Source organism: Aplidium turbinatum, chromosome 7 (assembly GCF_918807975.1).
Source record: "Aplidium turbinatum chromosome 7, kaAplTurb1.1, whole genome shotgun sequence".
Classification (NCBI taxonomy): Eukaryota; Metazoa; Chordata; class Ascidiacea; order Aplousobranchia; family Polyclinidae; genus Aplidium; species Aplidium turbinatum.
In genome coordinates this window covers 6205867-6233258 of record NC_137478.1, presented here as the reverse complement: position 1 = coordinate 6233258, position 27392 = coordinate 6205867, and the positions used below count along the sequence as shown (strand labels likewise).

Sequence of the window (27392 nt, the reverse complement as noted above, 5' to 3'; positions counted from 1 at the left end):
CTTAGCCTCGTGCAGTGCTGTTTTCAAAGCCAATTTAGCAAGTTCTACGATAGAAAACTTGTGTGAGAGAGAATATTTTAGTTGTAACACAGAACAAGGCTGCGTTTATATATGTGTTTTTTTCTCAATTTTGTTTTCTATCTGCTCTTGTATGATCGTTTGGAAGGTGGGATAATACGTTATATAAATTTTTATATCTTAATCAATAACGCAGGAATCTTTTTCAGCCAAAAAACTTTGGAAGTTACTGAGGACCGTGATATTGACGCGTATCGTCTTTACCAATAATAAAATTAGATGTGCAAATTTACACAAAAAAATTATGTCTAACTTTTCAAGAATAAGCGGCATTTTTTTTACCGTCTTTACCATGATCCGCGTAGCCTCTGGAACTGATTTGACCATGGTAAGCGGAAGCATAGGAACACCTGTCGTGGAGCGATGTATCGACCTTATTACAGACTCAGGTAATTACGCATGAAAACCATAGCCTACATTCAGTGGTGTGCATAGGAGAGAGGGGGCATTGAGCCATGAATTTAGTAGCCTACTTGCTTCGTCTATAGAAACATTGTTACCTGTTTTAACAGTAGGCTACTATACTTTGTTAAATTACTGAAATATTTCTTCAATACGGGGGCATAGCCCAATGCCCCTCTCCCTTGCGTACGCCACTGCCTACATTTAACAGACAAGATTTGATGGTTCACATAAGGCCCAAAAGGGCTGGTTGATCTTCTTCATAGCCTATAAAGAGTTGCAAATCTTGATTAAACAATTATCCTACACTTTACTGTAGGCTACATTTCTTTCTTTTCTCTACAATTGGCTTATATGCCTTTCGGAGGCAACTTACGTTTGTGTGCTGAAGTAATGAAATGCGTTATTATTTCACAACTTCTTGATTATGGCTTGAGATGGTAGCATTAATAGTAAAGTTGCCAGTGGACATTTTTGTATGTTTCTTGGCTTTTTCTGTTGTCACTTAATGATTGACATTGTAATCTCTCGGAAGTTCAACTGCAAGTGCTTGTCGATTCATTTCGCAGCAAGGTCTACAGTAGGCTATGTCGGTTACTGTATGATTTTGTTCTCTTTGGAATATTCGTGAATTTGCATTCATGGTTTGCTTCCCTGGTGTGTCAGCACAAAAACTTGAAGATCTAAAACCACATTGATATATTTCTTAGGACTCTTCCCAAATGACCAGTTGATGTTGCGAAGATTGGCGTACGTGGAATCCAGAGATGGTACTACATTAAGTCTAATTTCTGGAGTAGGAGGGATTTGGAAAGTGAGATAAATTACCATTACTGTAAAATACGAGAGAAGATTATATGTCCATATAGTTTCGGGAGAGAGTTTTCTTTCTTGTACCATTTTGTAAATATGTAAAATATATTGTTATAATGGTCAACCCTGTTGTATTGTTGTATCTCGCCTGTCTTTGGTACAAGATTATATGTGGTATCTGACAAGTTCTCATAATGATCTTACTTTTGTTGGTTTGCCAATTTCATTGAAGAAGAAATAACTTAATCAAAAAAGGAAGATCCCAAAATGTAGTAAAGTCATATTCAGCAAACATTTCGAAACCTAAACTGTTTTCATCTTCAGTGCCATCGAATGTGAAAGCAGTTTAGGTTTTGAAACGTTTGCTAAACATGAGTTTAGTATTTACATTTTGGTTCCTTCATCTTTTTATTAGATTAATTATATCAATCGTTCCAACTATTTTGCTTCTAAGAAATAACCTCTCTGATAAAATAATCTATTGCAAGTGGATTATCTTTGGTGACGCTAACAAAAAGGGATAAAGGCTACTTGAAGTAAAGAAAACAGCTTTCTTGCAAACGTATGTCTGTATTTGGATCGTGGGCTGCCAAAGACGGCTGCAGGCCTACACCAGCTAAATCACTCTTTAGAAAAAAATCTTTCGAGCTTATTGCTCAACTTGTAAAATCTTTAAATTTCGCCTAATTTCAAAATGACGTTGTTCCAAATGCATTTTGAAAATTTTGAACATGTGCAAATATACAATTTGTTTTAGTCGTAAATCTAAATCACATCCGAAATCTAATAGTGACTCAAATTTTGTTTCTGCAGATTTCCCCGATTACCTTTAGTTATTTTGCTACCGAACAATACAATGTTACATCGTATTACTCTGACGTTGAAACACAATTTGGAATTAGCTGGACAACTGTAATTCACTCAGATCTTGATAAGCCGTTATATTCAGCTCTGGCTGCTAGATTTGTGTTGGCTGTTGTGGAAACAAATGCTGGGTTTACTTTACCATCCACCATCCCCGAACAGGTGAAATTATATTTTGTCAGTTTTCAGCAAAGGCGATCAAGGTAGGCTACCGATAAAAAATTGCTACTGAATGGGTTGTTAACTCCAAACTCCTTTCCCGTTGACAGACGTAGCTAAAAAGAAATTGTTATGAGGACAAAAACAACTGTTGGGGGGTAAACGTCATTCAACATGAATTTCAATAGTGTTAAGACGTTGTAATAGTATTAAAACCTTTTCGGGGGAAGCAAGATAAAATTTTGAGGGGAACTTGCCTTCCTAAGCCCCCCTCTCCCCTCTCTCACGTGGCTATGTCCTTGCTCAGTGGGAGGTGACGATATTGGATCAATAATGATTTTATTTAACATTGATTTAATTATTCTAAAGTCACGAAAGGTTTGCAGAAAAGGTTTTGGCGTTCACCCCCTTTGCTACATTATTGCCTATGGCTATAGCTATTTCATCACAAACCTATATTTTGCTAAGTTTTGTCGCACATGTAGGCCTACTTTCGTTCGTGTATGTGCTCTATGTTGGAACATACGCTCCACGTTTTATCTATAATGTGTTCTATTGTTTGTGTTTTTAACTACTTTGTTTGCAGTGACTGCCTTGTACGAAATATCGCACAAATATTTAATTGAAATATTTAAAGATTTTGCAGTCTTGTGCTGTCTTTTTGTTAGAGTAGAAAATGCACAAATTTACATTTAAAGCATTGAATTTTCATTATTAGTGTCCAGTGTTCAACGTGCAAATGATTACAGGAAATTTACAAAGTGCAAAATAATATGCCTTTGTGTATTACTCTTTTCAAAAGGGCTATTTGTTATACAGGGTGAAAACAAAGTCCTTGGACTAAAATTAAATTTTAATTTACTATGTCCTTAAATAGATTTAGTAAGTGTTTGATAGAGCATATTTATTGTATCAAACCTTATCTTTCAGAATGTGTCATCAGTTTATCATAATTGAGCTTTATTTTCAAGTAGCCTATAAAGGATGAACGTGCAGCTATTATTGAGCTTCATCGAGCAGGCAAGACCAATTCAGATATAATAAAGCTTCCTGAAGCACCGAAGTCAACGGTTTATCGCAGTATTAGCAGGTTTAAAGAACTGAACAGTGCTGAAGATTGCCCTCGAAGTGGGAGACCACGAACTTCTTGTAGCCTACCCCAAAGATCATTAATGCGGTTCGAGCCAGAATCTGCCGCAGTCCCAAGAGATCCATGAGGAAAATGGCTCGCAAAATAGATGTGAATGAAAAGACGATCAGGAAGATCGTTAAAACCGATCTGAAGTTGTCCCCCACCAAAATGCACACTTGCTAACACCTCACAGACCTTCAAAAAGAAAAGAGACTTGCTCGAGCTACAATTCTTCTGAACAAAATGAAGTCAGGTACGGACACGGGAGAGATCATTTTCTCAGATGAAAAATTGTTCAATGTCGAAGCAATGTGTAACCGACAAAGTGATCGTATCCTTGCTAAGTCTTCTGCAGACATTCCTGACTCTATGAAAAAAATTTTTATGCATCAGAAACCGTCGTCTGTCATGGTGTGGGCCGCTGTCTCCAAAACCTGGAAGTCTCCCCTCTTGTTCCACAAGGCGCTAAAGTTAACACCAATTCGTACATTGAGACAATTTTGACTCCTGCCCTTTCAGAGGCTAAGAAACACTTCAAAAGGAAGCCATTCACATTCCAACAAGACGGTGCACCATCCCACACGTCCAAGAAAACCCAGGAATAGTGCCAGAACCATTTTCCTCATTTCTGGTGCAAGGAAGTTTGGCCGCCCTCATCAACAGACCTGAATCCAATGGACTTTTGTGTTTGGTCCATTTTGGAGGCAGATGCCTGTGCTTCATCCCATGACTCAGTTGAGGCGTTGAAGTGCTCTCTCAAAAAGCATTGGGAAAAATACCCCAAGAATCCCTACGTAAAGCGATAGGGAGTTTCAGAAGTAGACTTGAGCGTGTTATTCAGGCCAGAGGGGGACATATCGCATAAAACTTTGTACGATTGTTAGTTACTGTCTTGGCAACACACCGTTAAAATATTTTGCAATTTTATTCGCCATTAATAGAAATATTATACACTTTAAAGCAGTCCAAGGATTTTGTCTGCACCCTGTAGATGAGCATGGTAGCCTATATAGACTATTATAGAACAAAGTTACTTATCCCATTGTAGTCATTTTTACTTTCGGAGAAGAGTGATTTGTTGTAACTATTCAGTAAATAAAACAATTCTTACTTTGCAGTACAACATTTGGGATTTTTTATTCCATGAATTGTCGGCCACTCTAACTCTAGCTGAATTCACAGATTTGGTCAACCAGTTACCCAGTGGTAAGATGTCTACTGTAGCAACGATAATAAATCATCGACTATTAATTTGAGTAGAATATGCAGCTACAGCTAATTTTTTATAACATTTCAGCAATTGAACATTCTTAATTTAAGATCATCCATGGCTGGTTCATCCAATTATTCGCAAAAACACACCACCGTTATTAATAATAATGGAGTAATATAATGTAAATTAATTGCAAATTGATTGTAAATTACTTTAAATCGCTGCAAATTAATTGGGCAAAAACTGTCTCAGCGCGATGGTTTTGTGGGGTTGGAGCACGTGTTTGGAAACTTAACCAGCCGCTTTCTATTTTTAATCTTCACTCACTTATATGGAAACTATATGCAATATGCATGGGACAGATTAACTTGGCGGGACTATAAATTAATTTATAGTCCCATAAAAAAATTGAGAGTAGGCTACAGTCTGTATGATGCAAAATCTCAGCCCCAACTTTGCACAACTACAAATCTCTGCCACAAATTGCACATCTTTCGTTGGAACATCATTTCCAAGAGTACCTATCCGTTATTCCGAGGAACCATTGTAGTTTCAGTATTCAGTGACGTTAGTTTTAAAGTGACATTTCTATTACAAAGTCATATTTCGGAAAAGTTTGTTAGCGCAAAAAGAAACCACATTGCAAAACCATTTTACTATCAAAAGTATAATCAAAAAGTTGTAAAAACATTATATTTACTAAGGTCCACATTGCGGTGTTACAGTTCCGGTAATGCTAACTACAACTGCGCGTTTGCACAATATTCCAACTGTAAGTCAACTGTACTTCTGCTTTGAGCAAAATAAATCTTGCTCAAAGCAATCTTAGAAAAGAGTTTCTTATAAGTCAATACTTTCTTAGAAAAGAGTTTCTTAAGGCGTCTGAAAGTTAGATGTTGTAGTGAAGACAATCCAATATATGTCTATAACATGTCTATAAAACTTATTGTGTTTCAATTGCGTTAACGTTTAACCGCAAAGATGGAACTTAAATGGCGCTTTACAAGGTTATATTTAAACATCATTGAAAAGTCATAGTTTTAATAGGTTTACTGACGTACAACAAACAGCCCACATAAAATATTGTCAAAGTTATACAAGCCATGTAAGTTTAAGCATGTTTTTGATTGATGTGCGTTGTTTACCGTGATCACGTGATCATACAATTGTAAGCCCACGGTTATGCTCTCAAAAAACGGCAAGGCCATGCATGGTGTGGTTTAAAATTTAAGAGCCTGCCGTTTCAAAAAAAGCTTCATTCACGATCGCAAAAGGATTTCAATAATTTATTTCTTGAAAATTGTATAGCCTAGTTGCCTATGGTGTAGCCCAGTGGTTCCCAACCTTTTTGACCTTGCGGCACCTTATCAAAGAGATAAATAGTTTGCGGCACCCTGGCAAAACTGGATCAATTTTATGAGGTTTCTGTATTTCAAATAACTGTATGAAATAACACAGAGGCACATTCGATAAAGCCACTCACATTTCTTCCTCGACTACAAGCAGTCGTTCCCGTTTTTTAGTTTTTATGTTCGTTAATACGGAAAATCCACTCTCACATAGGTATGACGTGGAAAACTGCAGCAAAAGCACAATAGCTTTCTTTCCAACGCAAGGGTATTCATTTTGAATTTTTATCCAGAACTCGTCGAGAGGCATCTGCTTGTGCATAAGCTTAAAATTTCCATCGTTACTTACGAATGTCAATTAATTTGTCTTCTTCTTGATTCAAAACAATGTGAGAGTCAATATGGATTTCTTACCCATGCGTTAAACACCCCAGCAGTGCTGCCATGTGAATTGTGAATAGATTGGTTTACAATGGTTCGCAAACAATCGTGCAATTTTATAATCGTGCTGGGTCACACAATCCGATAATCCATCACTGCAATTTGACTTTGTGCGCCGTGAAACGCAAAATGAAATCAGGAAACCTGGCAATAATAATGCGTTTCAAACGTTTTTATGGAAAGCACAGCAAGAGTCAAAATCTCTTTCTTGCTGTTTTTCCTGGGCGAGAAAACAAAGGCTTATCGCCAGCAACTTCTCAACCAAGCGACTCTCCAGAAAGGAGCCGGGAATAACTGTGAGACGCGAAACTTAATACGCACTGAAACGGTTTGAAATAAATAAATTCCGCACTTAACGGGTTAAAGATAAAATAAAGAATGGGCCGCAGTATTGCAATATCTCAATATCTCGCGGCACCCTTGAGCATTGCAATTGGCACCCCAAGGTGCCGCGGCACCCCGGTTGGGAACCACTGGTGGGCGGACCTCGGTCCGAATCCGGACCTTCTTAGTGTTGATATTGAACCTCGGGCTTTCAGAAAAATAGCCTCTTTACCACGTTTCTGGGCCTCTTTAAACAAATTTCCACATGGAGAAATCAATTTATTTTGTGATTATCCTAGTAGCTGGGGGCGGGGCCCCCCAACGCTTTGTCAAAAATCCTAGAGGAGTTATACTTTACCTAAAAAAGTGGTTTGTTACTATCATTGATACTTTAACTTTCGTGGTTGCGTATGAAATAATTTATTCACCGGACCGCCGAAAGCATTCAATCTGTCACACTGGACCTTTATTAACATTAGTTGAGTAACCCTGGTGTAGTCTTTCAGAAGGCTAGAACTTCAAAAGTTTATCAGCGGTGTCTTGACCTTCGTTTCACCTATAGTATTTTTACGACACATTGCGCTTCGTAATCTATCTCCATTAACACTGAAGTTTATCAGTTTATAATTAACTGGGCTATTTGAGTGAGCAGGGTTTACTGCAGAATATTACATTATTTCGTTTTACTCCCTACATTATTTAGTTTACTCCTTAATCCACTTCTAAAACTCTGCATGCCCAATGTCGTTGGTCAAGTGAATAAAATGAGGTTGAGCAAGCAAAACGAAGGAGAAAACTTTGCAAAAATGGACATAAAGCTAACATAATAAATTTTGCAAGTGTAATTACAAGCCTAATATCGCTGCACAGACTAAATAGATGTGCGGGGCCCCTAGATGGAGGTGGGCCCCCAGCTGGGCGTTTGGGGAGAAGACAATGCGGCCTTGCATGATTTAAGCTATTGAATTATCGAGCCTTTATAACAGATTTTTCTTTTTTAAAACAGTCAATAACACTAAACTAAAATGAGTGAGCGCACCTAAACAGCCGTGAGCCCCCCTCCCCGGCCGAGTTGCACAGGGGGTTACAAGGTTCTGGTATTATTAATTTTGATTTTTTTTCTTTAGTCAATCTTTGTAGTTCATTGTATCGCGACATCATATTCGTCCTGGATAGTTCAAACACCATCAGTGATGCTGACTTCGAGCTCACAAAGTCGTTCGTCATCAGTGTTGCTGATCACTTCGACTTGAGCTCATCTAGGACACGAATAGGAATTGTCCAGTATTCTCTTGAGAGCCAGGTAATGTTAAATCACAATTCATTACAGCCACTTACCGTTTGAAAATGGTTTTGAATGGTAGGGTAAGGTAATGGGCAAGTGCACTGCATTACATGTAAGTCCAACCCATTAGCTTAGTCTGCACCCGGCTCAAGATCAAGCAGCGCTAATTCGGCTCTCGGGGTGAGCGCTTGAGCAACGCATTTCAGGACTGCTCTCCATTCAGCGACGTCGAACGGATAAAATAATTCAATGACAACACTTCAACATCGAAAACTCCACTCTGTCAAACTCGACAACTAGGCCTGCGTTAGCGATTTAAAACCTCTACAAGTATACGAAACTACCAGGACTAAGCTCTCAAACAAGCTTTCTCAGTTCGAGGATAAAGATTCCGACCAACCAAACCAATGCTGCAATGTCGAAAGTGACGTCGGACAAGGGTAATATTTGTCAATGCTTTTTACAAGTCATGACGCAAAAATAAGAAATGATTTGTTTCGCATAGCGAAGAAAGACTTATTGCGAGTATCAGTGAGATTGAACAAACAACTTCTAGTGCTCGTAGTTTGTGGCGGCTTCAAACCCAACCACAGCAACGTTTTGGAATAGCTTTGAGCTCACTTGTGGGACTACAGGTTTTTTGTTGTCACTTTGTCCGACGTTGCATATAATAATAATAAATAATAATAATGTTAGTTTTTATATAGCGTTGTATCCATCGCAGAATGCGTTGCTCCTCAGCGCTTTACAAAGCAGACAGTGTCAAGAAAGTGTCAAGACAGTGTCAAAGCAGACAGACAAGCATATGAACATTTTTGAGAGTTGTCGGTAGAAACGTTTCGCCAAGCGCTCAAGTACCGTAGTATATACAGTCGACGGTTGCCAAGCTGTAATGTAAGGATTTTTTGTTTATTGTACAGACACCATTACAATTGGCTGGTGGGACTTCTTTAGCGGATGTGACCACGGCTGTGAATGGAATGTCGAAGTTCTCTACGTCAGCCGTTCATACAGGCTTTGCAATCGCTCAAGCTACAATTCTGTTAGATCCCACCTTCGGCGGTCGCAGTGCTGCATCAGGGGTTGCAAGGGTAACATAGTCATGATAAAGATACTTCTACTGTCGCTGTACAAAAGCTAAAGTCTATTAGCGACTGGGACTCTTTTTCTATTTTGTGTTGGTCCTCTCATTATTGCTCGACTTATCCTTACTGCATTTTGTAGGATAGAATACATTCGGCATTGTTTTTAAAGTCTTTGTTATGGACCGACCTGGGATTAAAACCGAACTTACCAGCACTTCATCCGAAACCATAACCACTCGGCCACTGAGCTGGTTGGTAACATGGTAATGATAATGTTATGGTTTTATTTATTGTCGCTCTACAACAGCTAAGGTCTTTTAGCGACAGGGCTCAGTTTTAATTTTTGTATCAGGTTTACCATATTATCCCATTATCAAACTACCCCACTTATTCTCACTGCGTTATGCTAAAAACAATACTAAAGTCTTCGGTTTGACCCGACCTGGAATAAACCTCAGTTCTACCAACACCAAAGCCGAAGGCGAAGCCACTCGGCCACTGAGCTTGTCAATAACATAATAAAGCTGGTCTAGCAAATACATGCATAAATACTGTTTGATGTAATTGACCATCTGCAGTTGCTATTAAAGAAGAACTAAAAATGAGTTAATACATGATGAACAGAACAAAATTGTTTTAGCTATAAAATAATGTTGTTTGGCCTTTCACAATCGTCAAAGAAATTTTAAAGGACAAATTTTAGGACCATAATAGTGAATGCGCGTCAGTGTAGTTGCAGAAAAACAGTGTGTAGAATAATATTTCTGGACCGAAGAAAACGACAGTTTTAAAGTGCTACCTGTTAGATTAATTTGTACCCTACCTATCAAGTAACAATTGAAGCAAATGAGCATCTTTCTGCGATACCCCCCGTTAGATTTTTGTTTTCTTGTTGATTAGGTTCAGATCAGGTTTTAGATTACTTATTGGTCGTTTTCCTTAATACTGTTTTACGTTTATACCGGTATTTTCGATGAGTTACTCAATCATCTTCAAACTCAATTAGCTTGAACATGATATTATCGATGCTTATGCTCTTACTCAGCATAAGCATTTATGTTGGGCTTAGGATAGAGACATAGTGTTGTTCACGGACTATTGTTGCATAAATAGGCTAACCTGCTTTATTTTTTAGGTTTTGATTGTCATCGCTCATGAGTCTAGTGATGATATTGTCACTGGACCCGCTTTGAACGCCATTGACAATGCAGTTGGAGTGATTGCCGTTGGAGTAACAAACAGCATTCTTGGGGTAACAGTATAAGCTGTTACGTTGAACATTGATCAAAATCATAAAGTAATATTATTGTGTTACTGTTATGGATGGTTTTGAATCTTTTTTCCTCAGAGTGTGAAAGCCTCCGATACGTGATGCCTGGAAGTTTTGCATACTTGTAGAGGCTTTGAACCACTGACCCAAGCCCGACAACCGAGTTTGGCGTAGTTTCTGCTATTTTTAAAGTTCTATTGTCTGTATATTATTCAATCCACTAAGTGACACTAAGTGCAGAGCTGTCCTTGAAAAAATTGCTGTTAATCAGCCTCAGAAATTTGCTGTTGTTGAAACCCAATCGTCTTTTTCTAGCGATTTTTACCTGAATTCTCTTTGCTAGTTCTCATTTCTATTGTTCAAGGACGAGTTGGAAAATATTGCTTCTGGTCCAAGCACTTCGCATGTATTCCAAGTAGCTGATTACGGATCTTTGGCAGCGTCTTCCGACCTCTTGCAAGAACGTACCTGTGAAGGTAAAACAGAGCTTGATGCGAAATTGTGTTTTATAAGTTTAAAATTCTTGAAATAAACCACATTAAAACAACTAACACTTCAAACAGAATTTTTTATTTTAGTTAAACCATCAGGGACTGAAAATGTATTGACAACAATTACAAATAACACAATGGCTTGATGCCTGCCCCCAGAGCCGTTGAGAGGATAATTGGGCCGGGTACCAATGAGATCCTTGAGTTCCAAATCAGCACAGTTCTATGAAAAACACATTACGTTCAAAGTATACGACGTGGGCTCTTCAATTTCTCGGAACCCTTAGAAAAATCACAAGGGTCTAAAATCATCACGAGCCCGGGCCCAAAAGCACTCCCTGAATCTACCTGTCAACAATACTACCTGTCTCAACACTTATACTTCTATAGTCACAGCCACTCTTTCAAAGGTATCATAGTCAGAGGCTATAGTGACTTTTAGACTGGTGTAAAAAGAAAATGTTCATACGAAAAAGAAGCGACAAAATTTTGTAGGATACATAATAGGCAAATACGTTATGTCAACACCTGCTTTGATTTTTGTCACTTAACTTAGGCTTCTAGTCGTTTCAATTTGTACTTGTAATCTATAGGCTAGCTATAAAAAATTAGGCTGTTTTTACAGGTATGTTTGTGCTCTTTGTAGCTCCTACTTTTAAGCACAGTAGGCTATGATCTTTTATGCGATACTTTCTTTGTCAAATCTTAATTTTTAAAGTTTTTCTGTTGTTTAGAACAAGTTATGGTTTCCGGAGATCTTGCAATATCGAGCACTCTCGAACCGGGGGAGTCACGAACCTTTAGCTTAGCTGTCCCCCCGGAAGGCCTTAATTTAACTTTGTCAACCACAAGTGGGCTTGTGAGTACTTACTACTCCACCACTGTCAAGAATCCAAGTTCGGTTGCCCATACGTTTGTGTAAGATCTAGCATTAAAATAACGTCACAAAATAGATTTATTTTGCTTAGGACTGCAACTGTAGTTTAGTCGATTTTGGTGTGAGTTTTAGTTAAAGTTAAGTTTTCGATTTACAATTTTTTAGGAAATTGAAATTTTGTAGTTTCCATCGGTATTAATTGTGTGCTTAAACAAGTAAAATTTACTAACGGCACATTTTTTTTATGTAGCTGTTGCCAGTTTTGGTAGAAGGTCAATTATTTCTGCTTTGGGAGAAGAAGAAAATCTGTTTTCTTTTTCTTTTTTTTTTAAATTAGAAATTAAATCAGAAAAATTCCAAGCAAATGCCTCATTATTAACAAACAAGCAAGACGTGTTTTTTTCCTAGCCTGCCTCCAGAGCTTTTGTTTAACATTATTAATTACTGTATATCCGAGAAACAGTGTGACTTTGAAAAACTTAATTCACAAAACCAGAATTTGATTTCCGTTTTTAAATCTTATATCATAAACTTGAGTACATTATACAGTACAGATCTGTTCTTTCTGGTGGCATAGACGAAAAAATATAAAAAGCCTTTCTTTGAACAGTCAAAGACGTTTTTGAATCGAATATTGGAAATTTTTAGAAACTGGTGTTTCAGTGCTCGTTTTTCACCTTTCAACTTTATGACATAGAATGAACGTGCTGTCTGTGAACGTCCCGGTCTTCTTCACTTATGTGCCAGTTGGAAACTCCTCCTTCTTATTTGTGACGGTTGAATGCACGTCCATTACCTCTGCACTTTTTCTGTTTTTAGTTGGAAACCCTGTTCGTAAGTAAAATGCAACAATCCGACTAAGTTGAAACAAATATTATATGAATTATAATCTTATTTCGTAGACTATCCTCCGAACTATATTATTAAAAAGATCCATATCTTGAAGTTGAAATCTCTTCCTCTTCTATGGATGTTATTTTGTGTAGACATGATAGCCTACCGTCTATAAATGTTGCAAGATTGTAACAAATATGGAGGATATTTCCCTTAAGCTACACGTAAAACCGGACCCTTTTCTTTTTTTTCTATTATAAGTTGCATGTATAGGCTTAGTTTAAAGCGTAGGGGCGTCCTCTTCCTTTAGCTCTCACTGGTTAAACTCATCACCCATGAGAGTAAAATATTTAGCTTGTTCACTCCAAATTTACAGTTACAAGAGTCAATAACACGAAGATAATTCGCGATAGGCTATTTCAAAGAATTCCAAACAGCACAATATTTCGAATTGATTTTTTAGTTCCTACTGACCCTACCGTTGCTGTATTTGCTGATTCTGGTCTTTCTGGAGGTGAAATAGCTGGAATATTTTTTGCGTGTCTCATCTTCCTCTGTGGAATTGTCATAGCATTGGCTTACTACTGGTTTAGTAAAAGAGGAACAATAGGAAATGTCCTTGTGTTAAAGGTAGGCTAAGTGATGTTTGTGATATTGTCAAGAGTTAACACGACTCGTCTGCCATGGCTGAGAGCGAGCCTCAGTCGCAAAAATACAACAACAACGTTTTATCTTGTAGCCTAAACCTAGCTGCCTTGAATTGCAAAAGTTCTTTAATATTGTGTTTTTAAAAATGAGAAAGGTGTTTCATTGAACAGTTGTATTTCAGTTTATGTTGTACAAAAGTGGGGCTTCAAAGTAACTGGTTTAGGCTATGATAGCCTAACAACAGCTATCCTGACTACCGAAGGCTACAAAAGTACGCTGCAAATGTAGGCTACGTTCTGCAATTACAAACGTTCTCTGACATTTATATCTTGCTCATAAACGCAGGCTAGCTACAGATTGACGTGAAAATGCGTATTTTGGTTGCTTGACTAACTTGAAGTAGCCGTATCGTTTATCGTGCGATGACCTTACGCTTTCTATTGTAGGCCCACTGCCTTATGTGATCTATTTCCTTCACGAGTGAATTAATATTTGTCGTGTTTTCTGAAGTCAATTTGGGATGATTAGTTGGAAGTATTGATTTGTAATTGTAATAGCCCAAACTAAACTAGGCCTAGATGGAGCATTGTAAATCAACGCTATGTATGTACAGGGTGTGTTTTATGCTTTATTCTTACATGTTTCAAACTCTACAACCTACTTTTCCATTCTTTACTATTCACTGGCGTATTGGTATGTTGCTTACTGTAAATGGTGTTTTCTGTATCTTCTCTGTTGATCTGTGAAAGACTAACAATAAAACGATATGATAACTTATGTTTCAGGAGAACGCCTTCGCAATGGAACCACGATCATAGTATGTACATCGTTTGCTGTTTCTTCTTGCTGGATTTATGTTGTGTAGCAAGCATTTTGCTTTCCTTAAAAGTTTTGTTTGTATGAAGTGCATTTTGTTTTTTTGCTTCATTTTTTCTTTTCTACTCTCCTGGTTTTGCTCGGGTTTTTGTTAAACCTTTAAAGCAAGCTTTGTTTTTCTATCTTTCTTATTCTGAAATATTTTTCAGCGAACCTAAAATTGAAAACTTAGCTGAAATTCCCATCTCAGAGGAACCTGAGCCGCTTGAGAAGTAAGTAACAAAGTAACTTCTTTGTGCATTAAAAAAGAAGTAATTTTTAAGCGAATTTCAAGTTTTAACATTTTATCAAAAACAAGCAACCTACTGTAATGTTGAAGAAAAATAATCAAAAATTTAAAGCAACAAAACGAATGAAAAACATTATACACATGTGAAATCTTGTGAATTTGGAAATAGTTCCCTTTTGAAGACTCAAACGCCTCAAACACAGCGTACTGTCCTTATGGTATGAACAGGAAAACTGGTGAAGTTATCTATTTTGATCAATAACATGTATGACGTTTATGAAGTATTAGGCCTAAGTCAGTTAATTTCTGTTACGGTTTGCAACCCACATTGCATCTTTGCTCATTCTTTTTTCATGGAATATCTCTTCTTTCTTTCTTTGTTGTTGTGTTTTTGTTGGTTTTATTGCTTTCTTTAGCGTGGAAGAGTCTCCTCCATATCTCCCGGCTCCTCTACCTTCTATTGTCTCACCCATACCGGTACCTGAAGAGCCAGACACTGCGTAAGTTTCTTACAACGTCTATTACTCTATTCACATTGATTAAATTTGCAGTGATTGGAAGATCAAAATGAATAATTAATATGATTCTGAAAATCACTCAATGACCATTAAAACACTTCCAATCAAAAACAAGCAAACTAAAGTTTTTCCGCTTGTGGAAGACTAACGTTCACTACAGTAACAATGCACTATTGTATTAGTAGCCTACCACCTGTGATCTTTTACGAATAGCAATTGTCACGGTGTGCGGACAAACACACTTCACAAATTGCATATTGTAAAATATCATTGCATAAGATAAGCTTCAAGGCTTTCTTGTTGCAAGAAGTGATTCATCACCCAATCAATTTGTGATCTAATAGTTCACTTACAACCAGTAATCCAGTACAACAGTAGTCTAATCCAGGGGTCCGCAAATACTGGGTTGCGACCCAAATTTGGGTCGCGAGACCATTCACAGTGGGTCGCAAAACGGTTTAAAATTACCATAAATATAACTTGTATGGCAAAAATAAATACAATCATATAGTCTTTGATGTGCTGAGTTTCGTACAATTTGGTAGGCTACAAGAAAATTTATACTTTCGATTGTAGTATAGTAGTTAAGCCCACGGTTATATATATAGCCTGGAAGACAGCTTGAGCCAGGGCATGAAAACTCTCTCAGCTTAGGCTATCTCCAGAACCGGCGACTGAAACTTAGCGAAAACAAAACTTTGGCGGCAGCTTTCCACCTATAGCCTACAGTCGGGAAGTTGATCGTGAGCTACACGTTCAGAACAATGGAAAACCTCTGACCTTCTGCCCCGAACCAGAATATCTTGGGGTGACACTAGACAGATCGTACACATACCGCCACCATTTGGTGTCACTGTGCAAGAAAATGACATCCCACGCTGCACTACTCAAGCGCCTGGCAGGCCACAGCTGGGGGGCGAGGGCTGACACTTTGCGTATAGCAGCCTTAGCCCTTGTCTACTCTTCAGCAGAGGACTGTGCACCTGTTTGGTGCTGCAGTGCACACTGCCATAACATCGGCACTGCCATAAACAGCGCCCTGCGCACAGTTACCGGATGCATGCGTCCCACACCATTGGATAATTTTGCCATTCTCGCTGGCATCCAACTTTCTGAGCTTCGTCACAAAGAAGCCACTCTGTTTCTTAGCCGACGGGCACTAAAGCCTAACCATCTTCTCCACCACAAGATCTCTGCTTCCCCAAACCAGCACCCCAGTCGACTGAAGTCAAGACAACCATTCGTGCCAGCCGCTCAACTTCTGATCAACGCAGCAGATGAACTTCATCTCTGCGGCTACTTGGGCGGACTATAAATGGAATTCTGAAAGGAAGTCAAGTACCACCGGACTTCATTCGTTCATCCCCAACGCCGACACATGCCCCATCGGCCTGACACTACAAAGACAAGCATGGGTGCGCCTCAACCGTCTTCGTACGTGCGTCGGGCTTTTCCGGTCAACCATGCGCCATTGGCCTCTTCCTGTGAATGTGGTGCCGAGGAACAGACTGCAGACCACATCATCAATAACTGTACCATCTTCAAGCCACCTAACGGAGTGGAAGGTCTGCGTGTCATGGATGATAAAACTAAATACTGGCTGCTCTCTAATAGCCTTCCAGTGTAGTCCGCGAACATCTTGAGTCTGGGCTGGTAAAAGGATAGAGTAGACCCTCGGCCCCAGCGGCTTGCACGACGACGAAGCGCACGGTTAATAGGTCCACCCGCTTATTAAGCCCAATTTGGTCCATTCCGGAATTACTGAAGGTATAGGAGTGGTAGAAAATTGTCTCCCGCAGCCAAAATCGTCCGGTCCCGATGTGGCCTTAATAAATGGGGACGACCGTATTGGAATTGATATTAATTTGCAAAGTGTTTTGCGCAAAATTATATGCTTCCGAAACGTTTGGGTCGCGAAGACTTCGAACGATTGCTTTTTGGGTCGCACCAAAAAGTATTTGCGGACCCCTGGGCTAATCTGTAGCAAGCTTGTAGCAGTGTAATCAAATATAGGCCTACACGAAAAGCCAACATTTTATTGGTTCTTTCGACGTTTTTCAATCCTTACTTCAAAACAGAGATGTAGCTGTGCGAGCATGTGCTTTGCGATTTGAAATTATCCTTTCAGTTATATTAAGCTACCGGTTTAGGAACAATTTCAAACCGATAAGTTAGTGGGATACAATCTAAACTTACATACCAACTGAAACGGAAATTACCTTTCGATGTTGGCTTTTTTGTAGTGTGTCATGACGTACTCGAACACGGCAGAATATCTTACTACGTAGGTCAATTTGTAAGAGTCTTAATTGCTACCATCGTAGCCATGACAAAGCTATCGTTTTTCCATTGCCAAAGTTATTATGTAAATATAGCAATATTTGTGCTTGGACATATTTTGGATCGTTTGGTTTCATATTATAGCACAATTTAAGTAATTTTAATATCGTATATTATAGACTTTTCTACTGTATCCTGGAGGTAGTATCCACATAAAATTGTTGCGCTTTTTTTTAAATTGCAGAATCTGTTTCCCATAGCCATATTTCACCTGAAAGTTTATACTTAACCAAAACAAATTTAAATCTAAATAACAAACCACGCTAAATCAACGCGATATTTGTAACTATTAAAATTCTTAAAAGCTGACTTAGGCTACATAGAAAAATGCCCGGCCGTGTTCAAGTAGGCCGTGGTGTCATGGTTTTCAATTGCAAATAGGTGAGATTAATTATCAAAATTAACCGTTTGAGATTGTGTGCAGTGATGATAAAATACTAACTTCTTCTCCTTGCAATGACGTAATTGACCAAAAAGAATCACCTCAGGTTCCAAGTGAAGTGGAAAGGTAATTGGTGCTTAATTTGTTGTGAATAACGTTCTGTAGCCTACATGTGAATAGTACACGTGTTCACTGATTCTGCAGAAATTATTTATACTCAGTACTCACCCGATTTTTAGCTGTTCTTGATTGAACTGACTTGTGTGAAAATAAGTTTGTTTGTATTGCAAGACATGTAACCGAGTCGTTCATATCAAGCATTGTTGTGGATTTGACACCTGTCAGTAGATATTTCATTTTCTTGATTAGAGAAACATACAATATTACAACAACAAAAATATATTATTTGCTGTTATATTATATTGTATGTTTCTCTGATGTTTTTTATACTGTACATGTAAAATTGTTTTTTCAAGGCTATTCGAAAACGTTTGCTATTTAAATGTATTTTTGCTTTGTTAAATAGTCATGTTAAATGAAGCGTTGCTAAGTATTGTTTGTTTATACTAAAAAAATGTACAATAAACCTTTTACTAGGTCATTTTAAACCAAAGAATCAGTTCCACTGCAAGTGTAATTACGTTTGTTTACGTTATTTTTCAGTTCGAATGACTCGAGTACATTAAGTCCAGAAGATGCGGCGAGAATGCAACTCCGGTTGGCGATTGAAATGCAAGATGTAGCTGCTGCCACCGCTGCAGTGCAGAATTTTAACAGCCTTGGCTTGGTCGATATTGACGGAGATCTGATACGAGGAGAACGGCTGATTGGTCTAAGTGAATGCAAACAAGGTAGCCCACACATTCGTTTTTATCTATTCATTAGGCAACGTTTTGTGTTATCCCGGATTACGCCCAGTAGGTAGTTGACGTTTGGTTTGGTTTGTTTTGAATCTTTATCCTCGGACTGACAAAGCCTTGATAGGTTATTTCTGGTAGTTTCGCATACTTGTAGAGGCTCTTGACACAGGGCCGGTTACCGAGTTTGACAGAGTGAAGTTTTTCCGATTGTTGAAGTGTTCTTGCCGGGGAATTATTCCATTCACTAGGTGCCGCTGAATGAAGAGCAGTCCTGAAATGCATTGCTCAAGCGCGCACCCCGAGAGTCGAACCAGGGCAGCGTGATCTTGAGCCAGGCGCGTAACCACTGAGCTAACCGGGCGGTCAAGATTAAGTGGACGAGGTCGAGAAGACAAAAAAACCAATCTTCGTGTCCACCTTCAGGCATGTCTTTAAGTGTCTTCCCAAAGACACAGCCGCTTGCTCTTGAGCGGTGTTGAACCAAAGCCCTTTCAAGTGCCTAATCTGGCCTCTGACTACTCGGCTATGCAACCGACATTAGGCTATCGTCTTCCTTGGACTCTCTATTTCTAATACGTTTTGACAGAAAAAATCAAATATTGTGCCTCAGCGAGAGGATAATCCTCTTTGAAGCTGTATAGGTCACAAAACTAACAAGTGATTGGTTTTATAACCATCGCACAGCAAACAACTTGAATCCAAGGATTCAAAGAAGTAATTCTATGAATCCCTGCTTGAACTATTTCATTTGTGTCCGCAAAAGTTGACCTGACATTAGGCTACCGCCGTAACTTAGCCTGCACTACCGGTCATGAATGCTTCGAGTGTTCACAAAATCAATTTGCATAACTTGTATGCCTAGGCTACCTTTTTATTTAAGTGGACAGGCTATACGATGAAAGATATGTGAGGTGTAAAATTCACACATTTTTTTTTTTAATGTGTTTTTGTAGGATTGAGCTACGCATTGGCAAAGCGAGACATTAAAACGCTGGAAAGGGCGATATTTGCAACTAAACAACAGAATTATCAAGGACCTTTGAAAGAAGATTTGAAAAAGGCCGAAATTTTGTTGCAAGATTTGAAAAGGATGCAGGTAAGATTACGATTCACTACCCGGTTTCACGCTAAATTAGTTTTGTTTTTACACTTTTATAAAAAAAAAACGGATTGTAGATGTAGGCTATTTTAGAAATCTAAATGGGTCTGGTATAAATCTAATGTTTAGTAGGCATTCTTCCATCTTTTCAGATGATGGTAGCACTCTGGGTACGGCAGTTTCTCATACGGCAGCTTTTCATTCTCAGCTATCTTCTGTCTGATGCAAACTGGATACGTTCTGACACTGAAATCTAATGTTTATACTCTTATATACTTTATATCTTTATATTTATAATGATAAAAAAGTTAACAATTGCAAAAATTGTAATCTTGTGGTAGGCTATGTAGGCTAGAAGCCTTATTTTTTTTATTAATTGCTGGAATCTTTATTTTCCAACTGAGGAAATTTCTTTCAGAGCTTTATCCTGGCAGCTTTGCATACCTGTAGAATGTAGAGGCTTTGAATCACTGACGCAGACTCAATCTAAAAGACAACGAGGTTTAGGTTAGTTTTAAAACGATAAACGAAACTACTACGGTACCACCCGGTTACAGAGATTGACAAAGGAAAGTCTCCGCTTGTTGTTGAAGTGTTGTTTGCAAATTATTCCATCCACTAGTAGCTGCTGAATAGAGAGCTGTCCCTGAAATGCGTTACTTAAGTGCACATCCCGAGAGTCGAATCAGCGCCGCGCGATCTTGACGTTTCTTCGTTCATCAAGTCAGGCGCTTAACCAACCGAGCTATTGTGAGTCGTGACGGATGTTTACGGTCGCGGAGAAGTTGTCAATCTCTCGGCGACTCTTCTAGTGTCTCTTCCGGTCCGTCATAAGCTCTTTAGCAACAAATGAGATCGTCCTGCGGACTACAGTATTTGTCAATAATAATAATTAGATTCAAAAATACATGAAATTGAAATTACAAAAGAAATAATGAAAACAACAAAAGAATTTAAAAAATGCGCAAAGTTTCCAGTTCCCGTTTCTTTATCAATTTTTTCTATTTGCAATTAAAATTTTGCAATACTACGTAGCCTACCAGTAAGGATGGTAGAAGTAGAAGCCATTTTTATTCCACTGTCCCTACCTACCAGGCTAGATGTACGCTAAAAGCTATGTGTGACCGTTGGAGTTGTGAGTTTAATTGTGCATTTTGGCTTATGGCACATGTAGCTTATTACATGTGAGGATCAAACTGTTATTTGGCATAAGTAGACCAGTTGACACAGTTTTTAATCATCACAGTCTAAACACAATTTTCTACATTATTGAATATAGTGAAAATCCGGACTGTCATCATTAGCTAATGGTTATCTGGGCCCTTGACTGTGATGTACAATATCTCCGACAACAAATTACATTGGAATGATCAGATTGATACTGCTATCAGTCTGAAATAACCTATGCTGTTTATAACTTAGCGTTTGTGTGCTTACGTTAGGCCTTTTGAAAAAAGTTCTATTTTGAGATATTTAATTTTTGTTCATTCAGAATATGATAGACCGATTGGGTAGCGCTTTGGCGGCTGGAAACTTGGATTTAGTTGAAAGTTTAACTTTTGAAATGCGAGCCATCAGTGGATTTGACCAAGCCACCGTTGAACGCATGCTTGCTGTACATCAATGCAAGCAAGGTGAGCAGATTTTTGGTGTTATTTTGCATACACACTTGGTATTATGAGAACCGACAAGGTCATGCAGATAGGCTAAATGTGATGTCCAAATCGCTTTAACAAGGAGAGTGAAGTTACACAAAGAACGTCTTCTTTTTTCCCCATTATTTTAAATTCTCTATGGTTCAACAAAACAAACTCTCTACCAAAGCTATATTATTTTAAATTTTAGAATAAAGTGATACAATTCTCACACGAAGAATAATTCTTGCTACATAGGCTGCTGTACGGCTGCCAAACATAATTTCTATTTCATTCAGCTTTGTTAAAACATTGAGAGTTTATGAAACTTCGGGTTACCAACGACCAAGAGTAGACAACTTGTTGCTTAAACTTTGATCCTTTTTCAACGTTTCGTCATTTCGAACCTAAAGAGGATTTTTAATGACAAAAACTGGAATATTACTTTGCCATGTGTCATTTTATTTTTATTTTTTCGGTTTGCTGAAACCATTCTAAGTTGTACCACTTGTTTGTTAGCTTATATAACTTACATATAGGCAGTGGCGTAGCTAGGGAATGTGCCGGAATGTGCCGCCCGGGGTGGATTTAGATTTTTCCGCCCCTTCAAGAAAAAGCATGTGAAAATGCGTTTTTTTATCAGATTACAGTATAATCAAAATTAAAAATCGTAGTCTAAAAGTGCCGCCCCCAGACGTGCCGCCCGGGGCAGTCCGCCCCCCGCCGCCCCCTTAGCTACGCCACTGTACATAGGCTACGTAATTACCTAAATAGTGCTTCTGATATGAAATGGACACAACTCAAACTGTCTCATGGCGTAAAGACAAAGTTTTTTGTGTATTGGTTCTATCGAGTAGGCTATATCCTAAAATGCATATTTTGTTGAAGTAGACTGAAAAGTCGACAAAACCACATTAGGCTATCGGTTTTGCTCTATTCAGATTTGAACACATCAATGACTAATCGAGACCTGGAACTTGCAACTAGTGCTTTGGAAACAGTTGATAAAAACGGGTTTGAACCGGAATTGAGAGACGAAGTGAAGCAAACGAAAAAGATGAAACGTGAATTAGAATACTTGGAAAAAGTAAATAAAATTAGGCATAGGGTTATATTTTTTACTAGCCTTTCTTCATTCGTTTTTTAAACGTTGTTTAAAAGCACAGGAAAAGTACTCAATTGTCATTCCACAGTCTACACCAGTGGTTCTTAACCTTTACTAACTTGCCGAACCCTTACGCTAATCTGCAAGCTTTCGTTGAACCTCAAATCTTCGCTGAATCACAAAAACCAAAATCTACCACATTTAATAGTAGACCTAATACATTATTGTATCAGTGAGACTTCTGTTGTTGTTTTTCTGTGACCAATAGTGAGATTCGAGGCTTTGTCTCGGAAACACTCAATTTTCATGTCATTTTCGCATGCAAGCCGGCTTCGTTTTTTTTGCTTTAACATCCACCAAAATAGAAAACGCGTGCTGGCATAAATAAGTGGTTACGAATGGCATGAGAACTTCAAGGGCAACTTTTGTAAAAAGAAGATAACTTTTCATTTGTTGGCACCAAAACGTTTGAAGATTTGTTGTGTTAAAGTTTTTTTTAGCATCTCACTTTCTTGAAGCTCGATAATGTCATCCCAGTATGGACTGTTTATGTTTGCTGTTGAAAAAATTTGAAAACAAAACCAAATTTCATTAAACTAAGAAAATTTCCACAAAAGTGAGAGCCCTGCTTCTGCCGTTTCGTGCAAAAAGCAAACGTGAGAAAATTCATGTTTTGAGAAAATTAAGTTTTTCTTACCGATTGTTTTTACAATGTTACGGTTTTTTTTTGTATTCTGTGTTACATGCAGATGGCATCATTACATCACGCGTCAAACACACATACGTTTATTTACCATCATGTAGGCTAAGCCGCAATCAAGTTTCGACTGGACAATGTTTTCCAAAAATATTCACCGATATACCACTCAGCAGGCCGTGTGTTAATGTTTCAGAGGACGTTTGCGCCGAACCCCTGAAACAGCTTCGTCGAACCCCAGGGGTTCGATCGAACCCTGGTTAAGAACCACTGGTCTACACCAAACGATTTTTGTTGCCACTGCAGAAATGGTTTGTTTAAATGAGAAATTTGATTTGCCTATGTCAAGCTAGGCAGGCATAGGCGTAGCCAGGGGGGGGGGGGGCGAAAGGGGCCATGGCCCGCCCAAATTTTCCAAGTTTGGATTCCGAAGTTGAGCCCTTTGTTGAAAATGTAATAAAATTTGTAGAAATTTATAACGTTTTTCAAAACATCTGGCTATTAACATCTCCCAGGACTTGTTTTACACACACAGAAAGACACCAATAAATTTTGCAAATCGTAAATCGCGCAAAATTTACGCGATTTACGTTCTTTGAACTAATTTGTGGAAGCAATTTCAGAATGGCTTACTCTGTTGGGTTTTTGTGTACCGTAGTTATTGAGTTTTTGTGTAGCTGAGTTTTTGGTGTTCTCTAATTTTTGCCGCAGCTATTGCCCGTTCGTGTGTAAGAGCTACCTTTAATATGTTTATCTGCTAATAAATTTTATACAAATATTACCCTAAAAGTGTTTCCAGAAAGCACTATAATCCATTATTTGAGTGTAATTTTTCAAAAATTTTCCCGGGGAGCATGCCCCCGGACGCAACTTTCCAAAAGGTACCATTAAAAAATCCCCTTTGAAGTTCCTTTGGCAATTGCAGAAGAAAAATGAGCAATAGCAGCGGCGGGAATCAAACCAACGTCAATGAAATGACTAGCCTATCACCGCCCTAACCCTCTGCGCCAAGTCAGCCGATGGAAAACGAATGACTTAATTTAACTATGGTTTGCGTTTTTCTTTTGTTTCCCAAAGGGGATTTTTTAATGGTACCTTTTAAAAAGTTGCCCCCCGGACCCCCCTAGAATACGCGTACCTTTGGCACGCTCTAACCCCCACCAGTTTTATTGCTACCCTTGCTCAACCCAACAGGATACGTCACTGCACATCAAGTGGCGGCGATGGCTTAAATCAAACACTCTGTTGTTCTCTTCAATTTATCTATATTTGGCCACCCCCAAAAAAAATTTCTGGCTACGCCAATGTAGGCAGGTAGGCTAATTTAAGATATCCAATGTCGCAAGCAAAGTTTTTAAAATTGTAAAAACAACACAACGCCTGATATTTGCGTTTTCACATGTCGCTGCTAATAGTACGTTTCTTTTTTATGTCATTGAATTTATTTTTTGAACTGTGTTGACTTGGAAATGAATCAAATTAAACTAAAATGATTCATTTCTAAAGTCATTTCTTGTACTTGATTGTGGAAATCGTCATCCCCGGGCTGCAAATTGTGTTTTTTTCTGACTGTTTTCAACGTTTAAGCTATAAACGCTCGTTGTATCTCAAAACTGACAATTTTTACTCTAAAATGTGAGTAAGCGGTTGGACCATTTGTAGGTTCGACAAGACGTACTAAGCTTGAGCCAAAGCAGAGTGTCAGAAATTCGAAGTTATGGGAATCCGCCAGCGGGCGTGCAAGAGGTCATGACCGCTGTCTATCTCGTTCTTGGATATCCCGCTTTAGATCTGAAGGTAATTAATATGTTTCAAAATATCTTGATTACCAGAAACTAAATAAGATAACCTATAGCCTACCCAATCAATTGATTCAAATGTTTTGTTCTTATTTTTCGATTTCAGTAAATTGTTTAGTCGTTGGACAGCTTTGTCTGACGCAAATAAATAATAATAATTGGGATAGTAGGTAAGAAAGGTTTTAAGTTGTTGAAAACATACCGTAGCTTTACTTATTACTTTTACATTTATGAGAAACTGTACCTTCTTGTGTGCTTGTTATCTTTGTTTGAATTTCCTCACTAAGTTACTTTCTATATCATCTTATTTGGCAAGTCTTACAAGTGGTTCCAAACGCAAAGTGTCAGCCGAGTAATATTTTCTTGGTTTCGCAATAGGCAAACACTTTTCACCGGTCTTAGGATCAGGCTATCCTTCGATATGAGCATAGATTATGTGTTGCGTAAACCAAAACGTGTTTGTTGACGTTACTAAATCAACAACCTATCTGTGCATCAAGAAATAATGTCAGGAAACAACTTTAATCCACTAGGAATGGACTAGCATTCAAGCTCTGATGGGAAAAACCGGTCGTGAAGGTTTAAAGCGTCAGATTATGGAAATCGATCCACGAAAGGTTGACATCAGAACAGTTCAAATGGCTAAAACGATTGTCGCACCTTTCACTGTCAATTCTGTGTCGGATCTCAGCGTAGGATTGGGATTATTTTTTGTCTTTGTAAGTATGGCAAGTTTCACACACAGCAAATCAACCGCTTTTTATGTTGATTCAACGTCTGCAGACTGTTGAATCAATGTAGAAAAACGGTTGATTTGCTGTCTGGCTCTACACTGAGCTAACCAATTTTCTATTAGGTCAAATGATTTATAAATGAATTAGATTATCGCTGGGTGCTTGAATTATCAATTTAGACATAAATTTTACAACTTTTCACACGATTCAAAAAGATTTTCTTAAAATTAGAAACTACTCTTGAATTGCTGTTTAATTCTCTTATGTTGCTCATAGTAGCAATGCTCAATACAGCAGTTTAACCGAATTTAACTTTCCAGTAATAAGGTAATTGTCAAATCGGCCTATAATTTAGTCGATCAATTGTTATTTGTTACAAAGCTTAACTCTTATTACGTCGTAGTAAAGTAGCCTACCGTTGGCTAACCTAAACAGTAAGTCTGTCATTTTAAAGTCTGCGCAAACGTTCAATCTATGTAAAATATCTCGGGCTGGTTAGAAATATTTGCGAATTTAAAGCATCATTGTGCTATTATTTCTTAAAAAATATGCCAATAAAAAATGTTTATTCTAGGTTCTTTCAGTTATTGAAGAGGTGGAGAAAATTAATGCTGGGATATTGCACGCACCTTCTCCTTTCTTTTTCAATTTGAATCTTCAAAATCAGCAGCGTAGATAAAACTTCATGGTTTACTGCTTCTATATAACATATCATATCCTTCACTTATTGCATAGGCTACAGAAGACTGAGATCACGATTGACGAAAGTGCGTAAATGCTATTTTGCCTTTGCTATGTAAAAAGATTAGGCTACGGTATATATTTGTTGTAAAGTTTTACAAAAAGTTGAACAAAACAATGTCAGACGAAAACAGGCTTTCAAAGGCAATTTCAGTTGAAATCAAATTGATTTCTATTCTCATCGTAACCTCTTATATCTTCCAATTGGTTTTCGTTTTTCTCCCAATTTTTGGTCCTATATCGTGATTTTATACAAGCCTAAATAATAATTATTGCAGAAGACTTACTAGCCATGTTATGAAAGCCAATAGCTGTTCTTGTTAGATTGGCATTGATGGCAGGCCTACCACACGTTATCAGACAGTTAGCCAGTCGCCTATGATTTGCGACCAATGGCCTAACGTCGGGTTTGTCGCCAGGAGAAGGAACGCAGCCAAATGCGACCCACTGACCATAAGCTACTTTTATGCAAATGCCTCATATATAACGCAAAACACCAGCATACATAGGACCCGTTGTATTTTTTATTACGGTACCAGAAGAGGGTTTAATTGTCAGCTTTCGTGTTAGCTGCGACTGCCCAGTTGTTGCGCAAAACAAAAGACTGCATTATCTTTGGGTGCTTTTATAAACAACATTTAGGTTGTAGGCTAGGTAGGGTATTTTGTCAATACACCATTCACTGCTTGCAGAAGTGCTGTACAAACAACAGCACGGTTGCTCTATTTTAAAGTCAAAGTAGACTTTTGTATTTGCGGACAAGTGGGAATGCGCAACCTGTAACCTATTTAAACTACGGTACTATTACCACTTAGTCACAGCTACCGGTATCAATATTTAATTAGTGTAGGCTATAGCTACCGTTTGGGCTCTAGTAGACTGAACGCATTTGTAGCAATTCTTCCATTATTTAAATATGGGGTTGAAACAGTAAGAAAGACTATAGCCTACCAAGTTAAGTAGTTCCCATATTGCACGTTTTTCTTCATCCATGTATTTTTATGCTGTTTCAAATACTTGTTCGTAGGCTATAGACTTTCTGCAGTTAAATGTTAATAAAGAACATATGAAGCGTTTAGTTTTGAGACTATTTGTTGGTTCTTTGTAGCGTAC

At 38.2% G+C, this 27392-nt stretch overlaps 1 protein-coding gene across 3 annotated transcripts; it reads left to right on the top strand.

Moving 5' to 3' along the window:
- Positions 1–272: 272 nt before the first annotated feature.
- LOC145774300 (uncharacterized) lies at positions 273–27350 on the top strand. Of its 3 annotated transcripts, XM_082585508.1 has the most exons (22): positions 273–467; positions 1191–1294; positions 2107–2319; positions 4567–4654; positions 7903–8078; positions 8981–9151; positions 10281–10397; positions 10780–10891; positions 11641–11824; positions 12481–12617; positions 13081–13247; positions 14051–14082; positions 14291–14353; positions 14787–14870; positions 17653–17736; positions 18274–18461; positions 19424–19566; positions 21062–21203; positions 22145–22290; positions 24668–24802; positions 25338–25523; positions 26113–27350. In XM_082585508.1, exons 1-22 carry the CDS (start codon positions 323–325, stop codon positions 26215–26217), a joined length of 2922 nt encoding a protein of 973 aa, XP_082441634.1. In that variant the 5' UTR covers positions 273–322; the 3' UTR covers positions 26218–27350. The 3 variants fall into 3 exon arrangements, with proteins under 3 accessions (XP_082441634.1, XP_082441635.1, XP_082441636.1); XM_082585509.1 differs by lacking the exon at positions 17653–17736; XM_082585510.1 differs by lacking the exons at positions 14291–14353; positions 14787–14870; positions 17653–17736.
- Positions 27351–27392: the final 42 nt, after the last annotated feature.

Coding starts and splice junctions, on each gene's coding strand:
- LOC145774300 (XM_082585508.1), top strand. CDS start 323: ATGTCTAACTTTTCAAGAATAAGCGGCATTTTTTTTACCGTCTTTACC. Junction 8,079..8,980: donor AGTATTCTCTTGAGAGCCAG/GTAATGTTAAAT, acceptor TTTATTGTACAG/ACACCATTACAATTGGCTGG. Junction 17,737..18,273: donor GTTCCAAGTGAAGTGGAAAG/GTAATTGGTGCT, acceptor GTTATTTTTCAG/TTCGAATGACTCGAGTACAT.